General features: G+C 30.0%; 1 protein-coding gene across 1 annotated transcript; it reads right to left on the reverse strand.

Moving 5' to 3' along the window:
* Nucleotides 1-11,585: 11,585 nt before the first annotated feature.
* BDCG_02375 (uncharacterized protein) lies at nt 11,586-12,023 on the reverse strand (the record flags this gene model as incomplete). The annotated part of the gene is made up of 1 exon (XM_045417915.1): nt 11,586-12,023. The coding sequence occupies one exon, from the start codon at nt 12,021-12,023 to the stop codon at nt 11,586-11,588; it is 438 nt and encodes a 145-aa protein (XP_045274615.1).
* Nucleotides 12,024-17,550: the final 5,527 nt, after the last annotated feature.

The raw sequence follows: 17,550 nt of genomic DNA on the forward strand, positions 1-17,550 counted from the left end.
TCATACTTCTTCAGAAGCTTCTTCATATGCTTATTCTTCTGTATATCTTTTATCTTAATTTTCTCTACTTCTGAGTTCTGTATAACATACAGAATGCTTTTAAATGAGGTCTTATAAATCATTTTCTTTACTTATTAATGTATAAGCAGATTTAACTCTTCTATATCAGAGATGTGAAATGTTCTTCTCATATCAGTTGATAGAATCATATGAACTGTTTTCTTTCTATCAGTCAACTGTATATGACATGTATATCATTGAATCTGCAGATTAAATCTTTGAAATTAATTAAGTTCAAGAATAAGATTGTATTTCACATTCTGCAGCTCTCATGCTCAAATATAGCAAGATTATTCTTCAAAGTGTAAGAGAACTCTTACTTTTGCAGATAATATCAGATATCAGTTATCAGATAATTTTATATATCAGAGATTCTTCACTTGACAGACCTCTTTCAATCTTCAGATTATATAATTATCAATATATTATGTAGAAGCTTCTGTATCTGTTAACACTTTTACAGTCATCTCTTGATTCTTACTCAAGTGTCTCTTATATATTAATATTTCAGGTCTCAAGACATTGAGATAAGTGTTTACTTCATTCTCATCTGCATCTCAGTCAGAAGCCTGCTTTCTCTTAATATTTACAGAATTCAGAGAGTCATTTAACACAGACATCTCTTTCACTTTGAAGACTTTTTATAGAATATCAGTGAGTGTCTCTGAGCTTACTGATTCTACTAGTTTTTTAACTTTCTTACTTCTCTTAACTGTGTACACTGAGTGTAATCTTTTATATTATGATTTTGATATCTACAGTTGAAGTAAGCTTGATACTTATAATATTAATATTTTCACTCAGAGAATCTCTTTTTTAGAGAATTCAGTGCTTTAGTAATAGTATTCAGATTTAGATTCATTGCATCTGAGTGTATAACTTGTGTCATAGAAGTCTGATTATCTGTTCTCTGCTGAGACATACTTAATTACAGTATTTTTTATTATAATTAGCTTGCTTATTTCTGTACAATGAGAATATTATATGCTTTCTTCACTGTATCTGATTATAAGGTTAAGCATTTTCATTCTACTCTCAACTCAGATATAAGATCATGAATAAAGATCTGTAAATAAAAAGATATTGAAAGCTCTTCATTCAATATAAGATAGTATAAGCTGAAGTGTGTGAAGTATGATGTAAGATTACTCACTTATCTACACTCAGTGAAGTATTTGTAATACTTATCTTATATATTCACTTTCTCAAAGTTATGCAAGATTTATTTGAAAAACTCATTTCATATTTATAAGAATGAATATTACTCTGAGTCTGTGAGATTCATCTTTTTATCAGTTATTTATAATGACTTCACTTTTCTATGGAGAAATGCAGTAGATCTTAAGACTTGTTAAAATTCTGTTAACTGTCTGTCTGTGAGTTTATATTCAATCTGATAATATAATCATATCTGACTTAGTCAGCTGATTGCAGCATTATTTTTTTAATTATCATTGAAGCTTGATAACTTCAGCAGATCTCTCAGCTTAATATATTTTATACTTGAATTCTCATTCTGTATAGTGATCTCTGATAATATGTATTCTTCTGAAGAGATTGTGAATAATTATAATAAGATCTTCAGATTCAGTGTAGTTATCTATCTATATAAATGTTCAATCTTCTGCTGTAGATCTAAGATCTGATTTTCTCTATTCTTATTAATAATGATGATTGCATTGATAAAGCTCTTCATAGTGAATACTTGATTCACAGTGAATCTTAATTATTATTTGACTTCTGTCTCAGTCTGTCACTGTATACACAAGATCTCAATCTTGTTTAGAATTCTCATATATGTACAAAGCTTTGATTTCAGTTCAGTTATTTCAGCTGCTTTTCTTACTGCTTTAAGTAAACTCTCTGAGAGATTCTGTATATCTTTCAGTTCAGATAGCAGAGAAGAGTGTTATTTATATTAACTAGAGAAGATATTCATTTCAGTAGTTTCTTATTAATTATACAATGTCTATTATTATATTGCTATATCATTATTATTATATGATTTCTGTGATCATTGTATGACTTCAGTGATGATCACTCTTTTTCTTTTTATTCTTCTTTTGAGTAGAGAGCAGACTTCTTTGAATCTGGTTCATTACTTTCATTTCCTTTCTCACATCTCATTCATTTGTATATGTGGCATTCATCTGAGTGTGGAGTTTTTCCTTAATAAGTGAAGCAGTATTAATTAAATACTCTTTCACTCATCATTCTTTATACACTATCTTTTTGAGGTGTTCTAGAACCACACTGATATGATAACTATGAATCACTTTGTAGACAGAATTATCACACTCTGAAGAAGCCTGCACTTCTCACCAGTTTTTAGACATGCTATCAGATGTGATTCAAAGATTGCTTCAGTCAGTGTATAATTACAGGCATATGCCGGCTTCTTATATATTATAATATTGTACACTAAATTAATTAGTGGCTGCTATGGCCCCTTTACACTTGTATGTGTACACTAGTAGTTTGAAAGCAGCTGTGTTATTATCTGACAGTCATACATTCTTCTGAATCACAGATCTTTTACTAATATTCTCTTTATAAAATCTTATTACAGAGTCAGAGTAACTGATAAGTAAGCTTCTATCTGAGAACTCAGTATCTACTTTAACTGATTATTTCTCTTTCTTACATATTATTACATATTCAGATATCTCTCAATGAATAATCATTTCTAATGAGAAGATAATACATGAATAATTGTTTTTAATAAGAAGATAATGAACATTTTTCTAGTATAAAAGATCTATACTGAATAGATTAGTATGATATTAATAGGTCTTATATATTAAAGAGAAAAATATTAGAGAATAAAAAGAAAGAGAAAGTATAAGAATCAGTGATTAAAATGAATATTTATACATGTATGTAATAATGTACATAGTGAGACTTCAGAGTGAAAGAATCTATACATGTTTATAGCAGCTAAGAATCAGTAATCATGAATAACTGAGAATTAAAGTGTATATATTTGAGAATGAAGTGATTGAAATCTGTGAAGTGTAACAGAATAGTCTATATAATTAATCAGACACAGTCTGTCACATATATTTTTCACATTTTAAATAGATTAGAAAAGGAAAGTTTTTATAAGAAAGTGAAAAATAAATTTATATAAGAATATATTTAATTATTTCATAACTATTATTAATAATTATTATTAAATTCTGATTATATAAGTAATTTCTGAATAAACTGAATAAGACTGAATTTAATGTTCAGTCTCAGTTTTATTCTGATTTTTAAAAAATGATTATTTTTCACTATTTATTCTGAGAAATTACTCTTATTTCACTATTCTTGAATTAAATTCAGTCATTTTTCATATCATTTCTGAAAGAAATAATTCATTTTCAGATTTTTTTAATGCTCAGTCTGAGTGAGACTTATATCAAGAAATGTATGAGATCAGATTAAATGAGATTAAATGTGAAATTCATGATTTCACTGACCAGTCTACTTCAGTCTATATAGGTTGTGTGTAGCCAAGAGCTGTTAACTCTATTTATTACATGAGAGATAGAAATAGAGATAAAGAATCTGTGAGAAGTGAGATCTCTTACAATTCTGATTTTGATTGATTGAATTGCTGAGATTGTGAAGACTCAAGTTATAATATTTTACACTGTTTGAGAATCAACTGACTTCTTAATGAGAGAAAGATCTATAAAGATATCTGTGAGAAATACTATGAGAGTAATGTTGTCAATCACAGCTCAAGGATTTCTCTCAATTGATATGAATGATATATTGCCTCTATTGAATGAGCTCTGAGCTGACATGCTGCACAGAATCCCTCTGTCTCTGCTATCTCTGTTCACACTATTTCTATCTGCATTCTGAGTGTCTCATCTACTGTCTCTTTCATCTGAAGATGAGAGTGATTAACAATTGAAGAATCTTTGTGATTGATAATAATGATGATAATGATGATAATGATGAATTGTAATGTGAGATGATGAATGAGAGTTTCTCAGTCTCACAGCCATTAAATGATTCAATCAATCGTGAGTAGACTAGCCGGTGAGATCATGAATTTCACATTTGATTTCATTTGATCTGGTCTCATACATTTCTTGACATGAGTCTCACCAGAATCAAGCCTTAAAAAAATCTGAAAATGAATCATTTCTGAGAGAAATAATGTGAAAAATGACCAGATTTAATTCAAGAACAGTGAAATGAGAGTAATTTCTCAGAATAAACTGTGAAAGATAATCATTCTTTCAAAATCAGAATAAAACTGAGACTGAAGATTAAAATCAGTCTTATTTAATTCATTCAGTGATTACTTATATAATCAGAATTTAATAATAATTATTAATAATACTTATGAAATAACTAAATATATTCTTGTATAAGTTTATTCTTCACTTTCTTATGAAAACTACACTTCTCTGATGTACTGTGATCAGAGATATTAAACTATCTGATAATTTCATATTTTATAATTATAAGTTTCTTAATTATTTCTTCTTATAATTGTTCTCAGTAATAGTAATAAATATCTTAACTTAAGTTGAACTTTCACTTCATTCTCACTTCTATCAATGAAATTGTTAGAATATCATATATTATCAGTGTAATAGTTGAATATATACTCTTAACAATTTTTCATAACTCTAGAATTAATTTAATGTGTAAATTCATCAGATTATCTTGAAGATAGCAGTCAAATTCAGTTTTATAAGTATGTAGTTTTATCTGATTTTCAGTTGTAATCAATGTATACAAGTTCTGTTTCAAAGTTAGTATTATAGTTCTATGAGATATGAAGTATTACTAAAGATTATTACTTACTAGAGAATTGTATTTCACTGTCTTTATATCTTAAATATCTGCTGATTCAAATCTCTGATAGTTAACATTGTAGTAGTCTCAGACTAATTTAATATATAAGTCTCATTTCTTCTCTGTTCAATCTTGAGAAGTGTAGATATTAATTTAATAGAAGAAATCTAGTAGAGCTGCTATAGCATAGTACTCTGTAAAAGATTATTCAGTTTTACTATAGTAATATACTAGTTTATTTCTTACAGTAATAATAGTCTGTGCTATAGTATTATTTCAGACTGAATTTCTTTTTAAGTGATTCAACTGCTTCTTAAGATAAGTAAATAAACTGTTATACACTCATTAGACTGACTACAGTATTAGTGTAGAAGTGATTGAGACTGTCTTTATTATCTTATAAAACTGAAATAGTAAATCAATCATATATTTTAACTGAGTTCACTTTATATCAGAAAGTTTCAATATCTGAATCTTTTTCTAATTAGAGTATTGCACTCAGTGATTAATTATCTAATACAATTGAAGAGTCTGAATAGCTATCTTATATATTGAACTTCATTATATTCTAATATTCTGTATTATATTCAGTGATGTGACTGATTTATTTATTTATTAAATATTATGAAATTATTATTATTATTTAGAGAAGATATAAATCATATTAATAATATTTTAAATCTGTGATATTTAAATTATTAGTCAATCTATTCAAAATTAACAGTAGTATTATCAAAAAGCATTATCAAAAAGCAATATTAAAAAGTATTATTAAAAAACATTATCTTTTATAAAGTGAATATAAAAGTTACTTGAGTAATCACTTTCATCTCATTCTCATCTCAAGAATTAGTTATCTTATTATTCTTCATCTCAATATTAAGATTCTTTATCAGTGTTTATATCATAAGTTGTATTATTATTATTCTTAAATTATAGATGTATGCAGTCAGAGACTATGACATCTATCTGACAACTTTAGTTTTCAGGGTTTTTTCTATGTCTGTAAAGTTAACTATTGTACATTCATCAATTTCAGATATGCAAAATCAGAAAATTCCAGCTCAGAATATAAAAACTGTTTACAAGTTGCAGTGTTTTAACATCTTTTGATACTTTAAAATCATTTGACAATATCATGTCAAAAGAAAAGAGAGAAAGAACACAGTCTCAAAGATAGACACATTAAATAGATAGATAGAAAGAAATTGAAAGAAAAAGATACAGAAAAAAATAAAGTAAAGAGAGACTATAACAAAATAAATTATTAAAAGAGAGTGTATAGCTGTTTTAACAGACTATATCTGATTGATTTTCTTCTCTTCATATTCAGATAATTCTGAATTTAGTCATTTTCTTGTAGCTGCTTGAGTTTCTGATAGAAAGTCTATTAAGTATTTAATTCCTGTCTCAGTTGAGAATAAGAATCTCATATTTAATTGATTTAGATCATACTTCTCTTTCAATCTGGCTCTGAGATTATTATATAATGCACAGTGCATTATAATATACTCAGAATTCTCATTTGTATTACAGAATGAGCATTCTATTGAGTCAAATCTATCATTAAATCTTTGTATATAAGATTTGAAATAGCCATGTCCTAGTTTCAGCTGTATTATAGATGAGAATATTTTCTTTTTACATTTAATTGAACAAGATTTCCACTTGGGTTTTATTTCAAATCTTGAATAATGTACACTCTTCTTTTGTTTCTACCAGCTTTTATTTCACTTATCTAAACAAGATTCTTTTATTTTTCTCTTTATAAAAGATCAGGATATAATTTTTCAATAGATCTGCTTAATTCTGCACTCTTTTTTACAGCTGAATCAGTCAATTCATTGTCATGAATATTCATATGAGCAGGAACTTAGTGCAGATGAATTCTCAGCTTTGATATTCTTCTCTTTTGAATTTTTAAAACAGAGTTTAAGATCAGTTCAAGATTCATTTGATCATTATGAATCTGACTATTTCTAAGTCTTTTTAAAGCAGCTTGACTATCAGAGAATATTCATATCTCTTTCAAACAATTTTCTCTTTTATAAGATTTTATTTCAATGAGTTTGAAAGCTTTCACTATTACAAATAGTTCAGCATCAAAGACTTCACATTCAGAGCCTAGATTTCAGAAATCTGAGATAAAATTAATATTATCTTCAGTATAAGCAATGTCTGTGTCTAATCTATTCAAGTTCTCATTTTTTGAGTCATCTGAATAAATCAGAACAGAGTCTTGTATATTGATTGTAGAAATTCTTTTCAAATGCTGTTCATATTCTTTTGTGAAATAGTTGAAGGTGTGAAATAGTTGAAGGTTGTATTAATATCTATCTACAAGAACATAATATAGTGGTGGGTCATGTAATCTAGTGGGATCACTAACCGCAATGGCTGTAAGAGCCAACACCCTCTCTTGAGATAACAAGAATCACATACAAAAACACTCAAACCATCAAGATAGTCTGTCAAAACCAAATACAAATGTAAAATTAAACATTCTCAACTTTTATGCCTGTAAGACCTAGCAAAACCATGAATTGCGCAAATGTCACATTGTCTAGAGGTTTAGTGAGTTCATCTGCTGTCATCTGAGTGATGAGAACATATTCTAAATCAATGACCCTCTGATTCAACTGTCAATGTGAAAAATGAAAATGTGTGTCAATGTGCTTACTTCAAGCTGTAATGACTGCCATTTTTGTGAGATCTATGGCACTCTTATTATCAGTGAGAATCTGTATCAGAGATGTAATGATGAAGCTGAGCTCAATCATGAGGTTCTGAATCCATGTTGCCTCACGGACTGCCTCACTAAGAGCCACATATTCAGCCTCATTGAAACTTAGAGATACATAAGATTGCTTCACTGAACACCATGAAATCAGGCCATCTGTGAGCTTAAAAACATAGCTGAATGTTGATTTCCTATCATCATTCAAGAGGCCGGCTCAATCAGAATCCGAGTAGCTGAAGAGTAGATAGGAATCATCAGGGAAATCAGGGATAATGAAAGGATTGATAGAAATGAAAAAAACAGAAGAAATGATAGAAATGAAAGAAACAGTAGAAATGAAAGAAATGGTAGAAACAGACCCCTCATACAGGCTGCATCTGTAGAAAATACTCAGATTCATAGTCTCTTTCAAATAACATATAACATGTAATAGAGCTTTTCAATATTAAGGTGTTGAATCAATGTTCTGTTGAGTGAGTAGTGAGACAGTGTGAGTGATATCAGAATATGTTTTGACTGTGAGATATTGCAAGCAACTCACATCATGTTAATATCACTGAATTGTGAAATCAGTCTCTTTCTCAGATATAGAAGAATCATTAATGTAAAATCCATTCTTCATAGATGTTCTGATGACAGCTGTATCATCAAGGTAGAAATCTTTAATAAGACATTTAATATATTAACAATGTATTAAATCAATTCTCTTGTCTAAACAATTGATCTTCATACTCAAATACTTGGTTGACTGATGTAGATTCTTGACTTTCAATTTCTCACTGAGTATACTCACTAGTCAATCAGCATTCTCAGAAGCTTCAGATATGATGTTGAGATCATTAATGTAGATTATCATATAGAGATGATATCTGAATGTATGATATCAGAGTGCTGAATCATGAGTGCTGACTGTAAATTCAAGATCACTCAACAGAGCTGTTAAGTAATCATACCAGATCTTCACTGCAGGATTCAGACTGTATAAACTACTCTTAACTGTGCAGACAAGTGTTTTCAGCAAACCTGTCTTAAATTCAGTGAGTTATCTCATATAGACCTTCTTAGTGAGGTGCTCATGAAGATATGTCATCACTATATTCACCTGATGAAGTGTTCAACCGCGTAGTGCTGCTATTGTAAAAAGAATACAATTGACAGTATCAGTGATGACAGAAGTGTAGATCTCTTCTCTAGAATCCTTCTTAAGTCAGTTATCACAAATCACTCAACACAATTTTCTAAGAATATCATCAGAATCAGCATTCGGGTCCGCAGGCCTATCTTTCTCAAGGAACACTCAATGACCTGGAGCAATCAGTTCACCCCTCAGGACATCAGATCTAGGGATCAAACTCCATGTATTACATCTCTTCAGGTTGGTAATCTCGCGTTGCATGGACTTCTTCCAATAATCTCCTACTCCTGGCCGAGATGTGGCATCCTTGTAGGACTTCGGGAGGTTGCCTGTAATGAGGCTTGAAGTGTAAGTGGCCAGCGATTTCGCGGGCCGCAATCATGTGAAATTCAGATCATCAATATCAGGAGCATCTTCATCATCAACTAGATGAATATCAGGTTTCAGTACACTGGCATTATTAGTGAGTATCACAGATGTAACAATCAGTTCAACAATATGATTAATGAGTTCCACAGATGTAATGACTGGTTTTTCAGTGATCAGAAATCTCACATCACTACTGGCAATAATCTTGTCAGATTCAGGATGCCATAGGTGATATATCAATGTGCCACTGAATTCAATGATATGATAGGAATTGACATGTGAAGAGAGCTTATCCGCGGGCCACTGAGATTCATGTAAGTGAATAAAAACCTCTGCACTCAATCAGTGAAAATGCCTTACATTCAGCAGAATATTTGTAAGTGCACATTAAGAAATCTTATATGAACTTGGAATCACAGGGATCTCTGCAGTAGAGGATCAAAATTTCAAGTTATAAAGAACTGTAGATGTGAGAGTATTATTGATTATTGCAATCACTGTCTCTAGAATATCTGTCCAGAACTTCTTAGAGAGATTTCCTTTTAAAAGAGCAGCTCTAACCTGTCTCATGATAGTATGAATCTCATGTTTGAAAATGCTATTCTGGTGTGGTGAATGTGATGCTGTTGATTTTCATTTGATATCATATGAATTTATAACTGTGTGCATATGTGTGAATCAGAAAACATTATCAATATCAGTTCATAGAAAAGCAGGGACTGTATATCTGAGATTATTCATGAATCTGAGCCACAACTCAAAGTATTGAACAGTCTCATCCTTGAACTTTAAAAAATATACTCAATGATAGTGAGTTGTGTCACAGATAATAAGCATTCAGTATCTGATTTCCTAGTGAGACTCTAAGAGGTGATCAGAGAGGTCTTTCAATGTATATTCATCATCTGCAAGATCAATATGAACCTTCTCAATAAGTTGAATAGATCTAGACATCAGTGTTTTTGAATAATCTTATATCATATCAGTCTTGACACATTTCTTGCAAAAGAACTTAGTCTTAGAATCTTTAATTATGACTTCAGTATGAGAATTCTTGGTCATAGCAATTATAGCCTCAGCATGAATGTGACTGAGGTTGTAATGTCAATTCAAAAGAGTCTTTGATATCTTTGATATCTGTGTTCTTGTGTCTGCAGAATTGATATTATTAACAGTAGTAGCAGCAGTCACAGAAAGATCAACTTTTCAGTCAAAATTGTACTCATGTGGCATCACAATATACTTGACTGTCTTGTTTGAATGATTAAGATTCTCATTGAACTTCTGTTTGTTAATCTTATATATGTTGTTCTGAACAGTCTGAACTGTATGAAAAATAACACTGTTCAGGGCTCTGCAAATGAAAAATGAGAGAATAGTGGAGAACAATGTAAATCAGAATCCCTGATCTTCAAGCTTTGTAAATGAGAGCAGATTAACTGTAATATTAGAAATATAGTGAACATTCTGCAAGTTAACATCATCACTCTCAATCTTCAAGGTGACAGTCTCAATCTTCTTGATAAACTCAGTTCCCTCAGTCACAGAATCAACAGAGATATTATCATTAAAAGGTTTGATATTTGAAAAAGAATGAAGCTCATCTGTCATATTTAGGCTTACACATGTGTTCAAATATCAAGATCTAGAGAATGATTTTTCAGTGACTGTGAAAGAGAAGTAGAACTCAATCTTTGTAATTACTGCATTTGCTGCTGATTGAGAACTTATTAAGTCATTCTTCTTCTCTTTCTTCTTATCATTCTTCTTGTCATTCTTCTTTTTCTTTTTATCAGAGTGTAAGATGAAACACCTGTCAACAGTATGATCATATCTTCTGCAGTGAGTGCACTTTCATACAGATGTGCTTTTATTCTCATCTTTGTTCTTGTTCTTTTTCACAGTCACAGAATCAGTCTGAGACTGCTTTTTTCACTCAATAGTGATCTTCTTGAATGTATGATTGATCAGTTGCTTCATCAAATCATTGATATCAATGTTGACAATGAGTCTCTGATCAGTGGAGAAAAACTTATTCAAACATGTCTTGACAAACAGTCTTTGATAATCCTGCAGATTGTTGAGGAAAAGATCATGATATATATTCTCAGTGCTCTGACAGAGCTTCTTGTGACAGGCAATAAGATAGTGAAAACATCTCTGAAAAGTAAGATAATCATTCTCCTTGACTTGTAATTTTGTCAATTTCTTGAAGACATTAACTCATTTCTCTGTCAGTGATATTGCATATTTCACATTGATCTTGTCTCACAGGGCCGCAGCATTGTCAGCTTTCAAGGTTTCAATAGTGGTTTGAATGTTTTCAACAAGACTCAATAGCATACATCTATATAGAGACTTGGAACGGATTCTTCACTTCTTGAAGTCAATATGATGTGTAAAAGAGAATTCTTGTTGAGTTCTCAATAGAATGTTGATTTCATCAATAACTTCTGCATCAGTCAACATATCAACACATCAGGCATCATAATTAGAGTCATTAAATGTGATCACTGATTTGATGTCTAGTGCATATTTGACTTCCTTCTGGTATTTCTGTAACTCATTCCTTGTAGTGTCTCTTTGTGCAGAGACAGATGTAGTGAGATGTTGAGTGATTTCAGCTGCAGCCATCTGGTTCTGTAGCATCATCTGCATAAGATTCATAAGATTGCCTGCGGTGCAGTAGATAGGTTGATTCAGATCATCATTAAAAGTCGGCATTCTGAGGGTGAGAAATAGTGAAGGATTTGAAGAGTTGAAATGAACAGATTCTGCAGATGAATGTTGATGTTGACTCTGCTTTTCTTTGTTCTGAAGTTCCTCTGTTATCTCATCATCAAATTCCATACTCTGGCGAAAACTGACCTCAGCCTCATCTTGCAAGTCAGGAGCTTCCTCATAATGAGTGGTCATTCTATCAATGAGTTGTCTAGTGGAGCATGTGGTTCTGAGCCTTGAGCTGAACTCTGAAGTAACAGGTGTATCACTTATATCAAGGTGGCTCTGCTTCTCCTAGGTGTGTAAAAAGTAAAAAAAAAAAATAAAAAGTGATATTCTCCACAATGAAGAATGCGCTTTCTCAAAAATATAAAGTATATGAATCCGCTGACTGGCAGATTCAGGGAAAATGGAATATCTCTAATAAAGAGTAAGAGTCTTTTCAAAAAAGATGAACTATCTGTGTCAAAAATGTTGGTGTAATGTTCTAAAAAGAAAACATGTCATCCGGGCTATAACCTGTGAGATAGTTGAAGGTTGTATTGATATCTATCTACAAGAACATAATATAGTGATGAGTCACATGATCTAGTGGGATCGCTAACCGCAACGGCCGTAAGGGCCAACATCTTTCTCTTTTGATAGTTCACTTATTTGTAAGTCTATAAGAGATTCAAGCTTTTTTCTTCAGAGAGATAAGTTCTCATGATCAACTTTTTCAATATTTAAAGAAGAAAATTGATTTTTAATCAGAGAGCATAGTCTGTACAGTTGAGAAGACATTTTCTTTGAAGAATTATTTTTATTTCAATCAAGAAATCTATTTCAATCCAGTTCATTTTCAGAGTTAATTGATAGAAATGAAGAAGAGACTCTTTCTCTGATTATATGATTTGAGCTCATCTTTACAACTCTCAGAGCATAGTTCATACAGGCGTTTTTCAAATCTAATAGCAGGAGAAGGAATTGAAGCTTCAATTTCCATTGCTTTAATAGAAGATGATTTGAATGCTCTCAGAATTCTTCTCAAGACTCTGTTTTACAGACTTTGAAAGAGTTCAGTGAAATTCTCTTGATTATTTCATCAAACTTGAACTTCATAATCAGCTACTGATGTAATACAGGCTATATATAACTGTCTCATAGCCTGGAAGAATAGACCTCTCTCTGTATTTGATAGTCTGATTATGTTATTCAATAGTCTTTCTGTCTTGACAGTTCTTTGTTGAATGTGATATTTAAAATTCAACTTGAAGTTTAATCATACTTCTAATTATTTGATATTTACACTGGGTTTAATCTCTCTATTTAAAAGAGTTAGAGATAGTTCTTTCTTATTGAATCTAGAAAAGAAATGAATTAACTCAGTTTTATTCATATCAAATTGAATTTGATTGATATCTGCTCTAACAAAGATTTTCTTTGCAGCTTCTTCAATCACTTTTAAATTCTCTTTGATAGTCTTTAAGCTGTAGACTAGATCAATATCATTCATATAACTCAGAGATCATACTATTCTCATATTTCTATTTTTGAATAGATATACAGTGTATATTACAAATAAAATGAGTGAGATTGAAGACTTCTGTGATACTTCTATTTTTATCTCAGTCTTGTCTTATTTCATTTCATCAAAGAAGAGTTGTATAATTCTTTTAGATATAAAACAGTTAACTCATTTTATTAGAGAAAGTGACAGTTTTAATATCTTCAATATCTGAATTAACTTTGACTTTGAAACATGATCAAATGCTTCTTTTATATCAATAAAAACTGCAGTTGAGACCAGACTCTCATACTTTGCTATTTGAATATCATGAATAACTGAGAGAACAGTATCAATTGCAGAACACTGTTTTTTATCTCTCATTTATTCACTGAATAAAAGAGAATCATCTATAGAGCTTATAAAAGATAGTTGAGTAGCTATTATCTTTTCTAAAACCTTTTCTAGACAGTTCAATAGAGATATTACTCTATATAACTTAGAAATTAAAGTTTTTCTATTAGATTTTACAAGAATCACTTCAGTGACTTCTCTCCAGCATTCAGAATGATATTCATTTTTCAAGAGATTGAAAAGAAGCTCAAAATATTCATTCTTTAAGTAGAAATATATATTTTGAATAATCAAGTGATTAATTGAATCAGGACCTGCAGCAGTCTTAACAGAACTTGAGAAGATAGCTGACTCTAATTCATCTTGTGTAAGATCAGACCATTCTCAGTTATTTTCATCAATGTAGTTAAGAAGTGATATATTCTCTTTCTCTGAATCTGAATCTGAATCTGATAAGTTTTGAAAGAGAATTCTCATGAAAGCTTGACATTTTTTCTCAAAAGAGTTTGCTGTATATGATTCATTCTGAAACTTATATTCTAGAGCTGGAAGTTTTGCTACACTTCTTGTTTTAGTATAGTTAAAAGCTTTAAAAACTTCCTTTTCTTATGCTTCTTCAAGAAATTTATTTCAGCAGTCTGTTTTAGCTCTTTTAATATCTGAAAAATATTTATTTCTGACAGCTTTGAACTCTTCATCAGATATTACATCATTCTTTCAATCTCTTCTAGCAGTAGCTAATTCTTTTCTTTTAGATGAGATATTCTCATTTCATCAAGATTTTGAATACTCAGAAGATTTTCTTTTTGAAATATTATCTCTAACACTTGTTAGAATAATAGATGTAATAAGCTTCACTCTATTCTCAAGCATTTCATTTGAGATATCTTGACCAGAATTTCAATATAGCTCATTCTGTCTTGCAGATTTTAACAGTTTTATACTCTCTTTAACTGCTTTTCAATCAGCTTTTTCAAAGTTATACTGATTAGAGAGAAGAGGATTTTCACTCATTTGTTTTTCACTCAGTTCAATATCAAATTAAATAACCTCATAACCTGATCCTGATGTCTCATTTGAATTAATAAATCAGTTTACAAGTCTTCTTTTCATTAGATTTTGTGATATGAATGTTAGATCTATAATAGACTTCTGTTTCATGTCTTTTCTAAAGAATGTTTATTAATCAGACTTATTAATCAAATCTATTAAATGCTCAAAGATTCATTCAATCAGATTATCAGCTCTCACTGCTCTCTTGTATTCTGAATTTCATCAGAGATGATGTGCATTGAAATCTTCTACAATTATAGAGTTTCTTGATGAAGTTATGTTCAGAAATTCTCTATCAATTGTTCAGATATTGTTGTTTTTCTTCAATGACTTTTTATTATAGATATTTATGAGCTGTATAGTATCAAACTCATTTTCTTTATCTATAATATCACTTATCAGAATATCAGAGTCAGACATGATATCAAATCTTAGATTAAATTGATATCTTGATCTCTTTCTTTCATAGATTACTACTCTTGACTTTATCTCAGACTTTTGAGGTAAAAAGCAGTAGTAGCTTGAATGAGAAATGACATATTTTTACTCAGTCTCAAAATTCAGCTTCTGAAGCAGTATAAAATCAACTTTTTATTCAAATACAATTTGAAGATAAGAATAAATGCAATTTGAGTTTTTATTCACATTATTTTGAATAAATGTGATTTTTGAAGAGTTTTTAAACTTTTTTTGATGTTTTTGTTGTATATTCATACTAAAAGAGAGTAGAGTAGAATCTAATTACTATTATTAGATAGTAGATTATAACTGTTCTGAAAAGTAGAAATCTCAACTACTTGCATTATATCTAGTTTATCATCAGAGTCATTTCTCAATTCTCTAATCTTAACAGAAGTTTGAGAATTCAAATTCTATTTACATTTCACTGAAGAATTGAAGTTTGAAGACTTAGATAATTAAGAGTTTCTTCTTTTTAAGCTTGCAGTTGTGAGTTTACTGACTTGACTATTCTCTTCAGTTCTAGATTTACTCTGAGCTTCATCTTCTCTTCAGTTCTTTTGAGTTCTTGAAGTAAATATACATTCTTTTGAGCTAGATGCATGTTTTTCTTTGCAATTAGAGTATTTAAGCAGAGTGTGTTAACATATTTCATCTCCTTTTGAGTATGTTTCACACTTATACTCACTAGTTTTGTGATCTCTGATACAGAATGTATATTTTGAGTCTCTGAAACAGAAGATTGTAAAGTATTCATATCTTTGACAGTTTAAACACTGTGTTTGAGCTTTGAGATTCATTCTTGAGTCTTTGTATTCATGAACTCTCATTTTCAAATCTGCTACTTTTACCTCAGAGATCTTTGACTGTTTCATTATCTTTATATATACTAGAACAGAGACATTTCTTCTGTTTTATCTGAACTCAATTGAATTTAGTCATACAGGCTTCTTTCTCAGTTGAATAGAGTTGTATTCTTCTAATTCATTTTTGAGAAGTAGCATTTCTTCTTCACAGTCAAAAATTTCAACTGAAATATTATAAAGAATGAATTTATCTCACTTTTCATCTCTCTCAGATAGAATTATTGTGTTTAACAAAGATTCTACTACTGATTTTCAGAGATTCTCATTCTGAATAAGGAATTCAGCACTGAATTCAGGCATTGTAGTCAGAATAATAGAGTTTTCAAAGAAGAATGACTCAATTGAAGCTATAACTGATTTTTGAACTTCAATATCTGTTATTAACTGAGAAAAGAACTGCTGATTGATTTCATTTCTAATTCTGAAAATGAGATTTGAGTTTAGCTTATTTCTCTGCAATATATCCTGATTTGAGACTTTGAGAATAAGTCTTCTATCTCTGAAGATTTGAAGATTTTTCTCTTTTTACATTTTTTTCTTTACTCTTCTATTACTAGAAGTATGAGCAGTATTCTTCTCAGTTTTCTCAGAATTTTGAGCAGATTTTGAGATAGCAGATTTAGAGATAGTAGATTTAGAGACAGCAGATTCAGCTGCTTGAGCATATATTTTCTTCTGATTTAAAGAAGAAGAAGAAGAAGAAGTAGAAAAGAAAGCAGAGTAAACTGAAGAGTCAGTGATTATATTAGAAATTTTCAAAGTTTTTTGAACTGTGTTTGAAATTCTAAGTTTGAACTTGATCACTTTCTGTAGTTATCTAGTCTGAGTATGAAGAACTAACAGAACTTCTTCATTCATCTTACTCAGATACTGCTTTTCAAGAATTTTACTTACTTTTTTAAGTTTCTGTATTTCAAGAACTTGTTGTTTCTCTATTTCTTCTTTCTTTCTTCACTTCAGAATTTCAATCTCAGGAATAGTATTTGAGAAAGCATCTTTTTTCACATTAACTGAGTGTACTTTTGAACTCATTGTTCTTACTCAATAAAAAGTTGATCAGACTAATTTAATTGAGATATTTATTAAACTCTTTTGAATTGAAAAGTTGATCAGACTGTTTCAATTAAGAGATTTCTAAGTCTGTTTTCAATTGAAAAGTTGATCAGACTATTTCAAAAGAAGAATAGCAGACTTTTATATATAAAATACCTGATTTTTTTCACACTAGTTCAGTAACTAGATTAGATTTTTAAAGAGAATCTAATAAACTAAAATTGATTTTTAAGATAAATCAATAAAATCTTTACAATCTCTTTCTTGAGATACAGTGAGAAAAAGTATGATATCAATTGATAGTAAATTAAATGATATCACAGTTTTTGAGAGAAAAACTGACAAAAAATAAATCAATTTTTTGCAGAGAAATTGATTAAAACTATTCAATTTTATTCTAAATTATTCAATTCTTCTCACACAATAAGTGTACAACTTAAATCAGTTAATA

Source organism: Blastomyces dermatitidis (assembly GCF_000003525.1).
Source record: "Blastomyces dermatitidis ER-3 genomic scaffold supercont1.2, whole genome shotgun sequence".
In the NCBI taxonomy this organism is placed as follows: domain Eukaryota; kingdom Fungi; phylum Ascomycota; class Eurotiomycetes; order Onygenales; family Ajellomycetaceae; genus Blastomyces; species Blastomyces dermatitidis.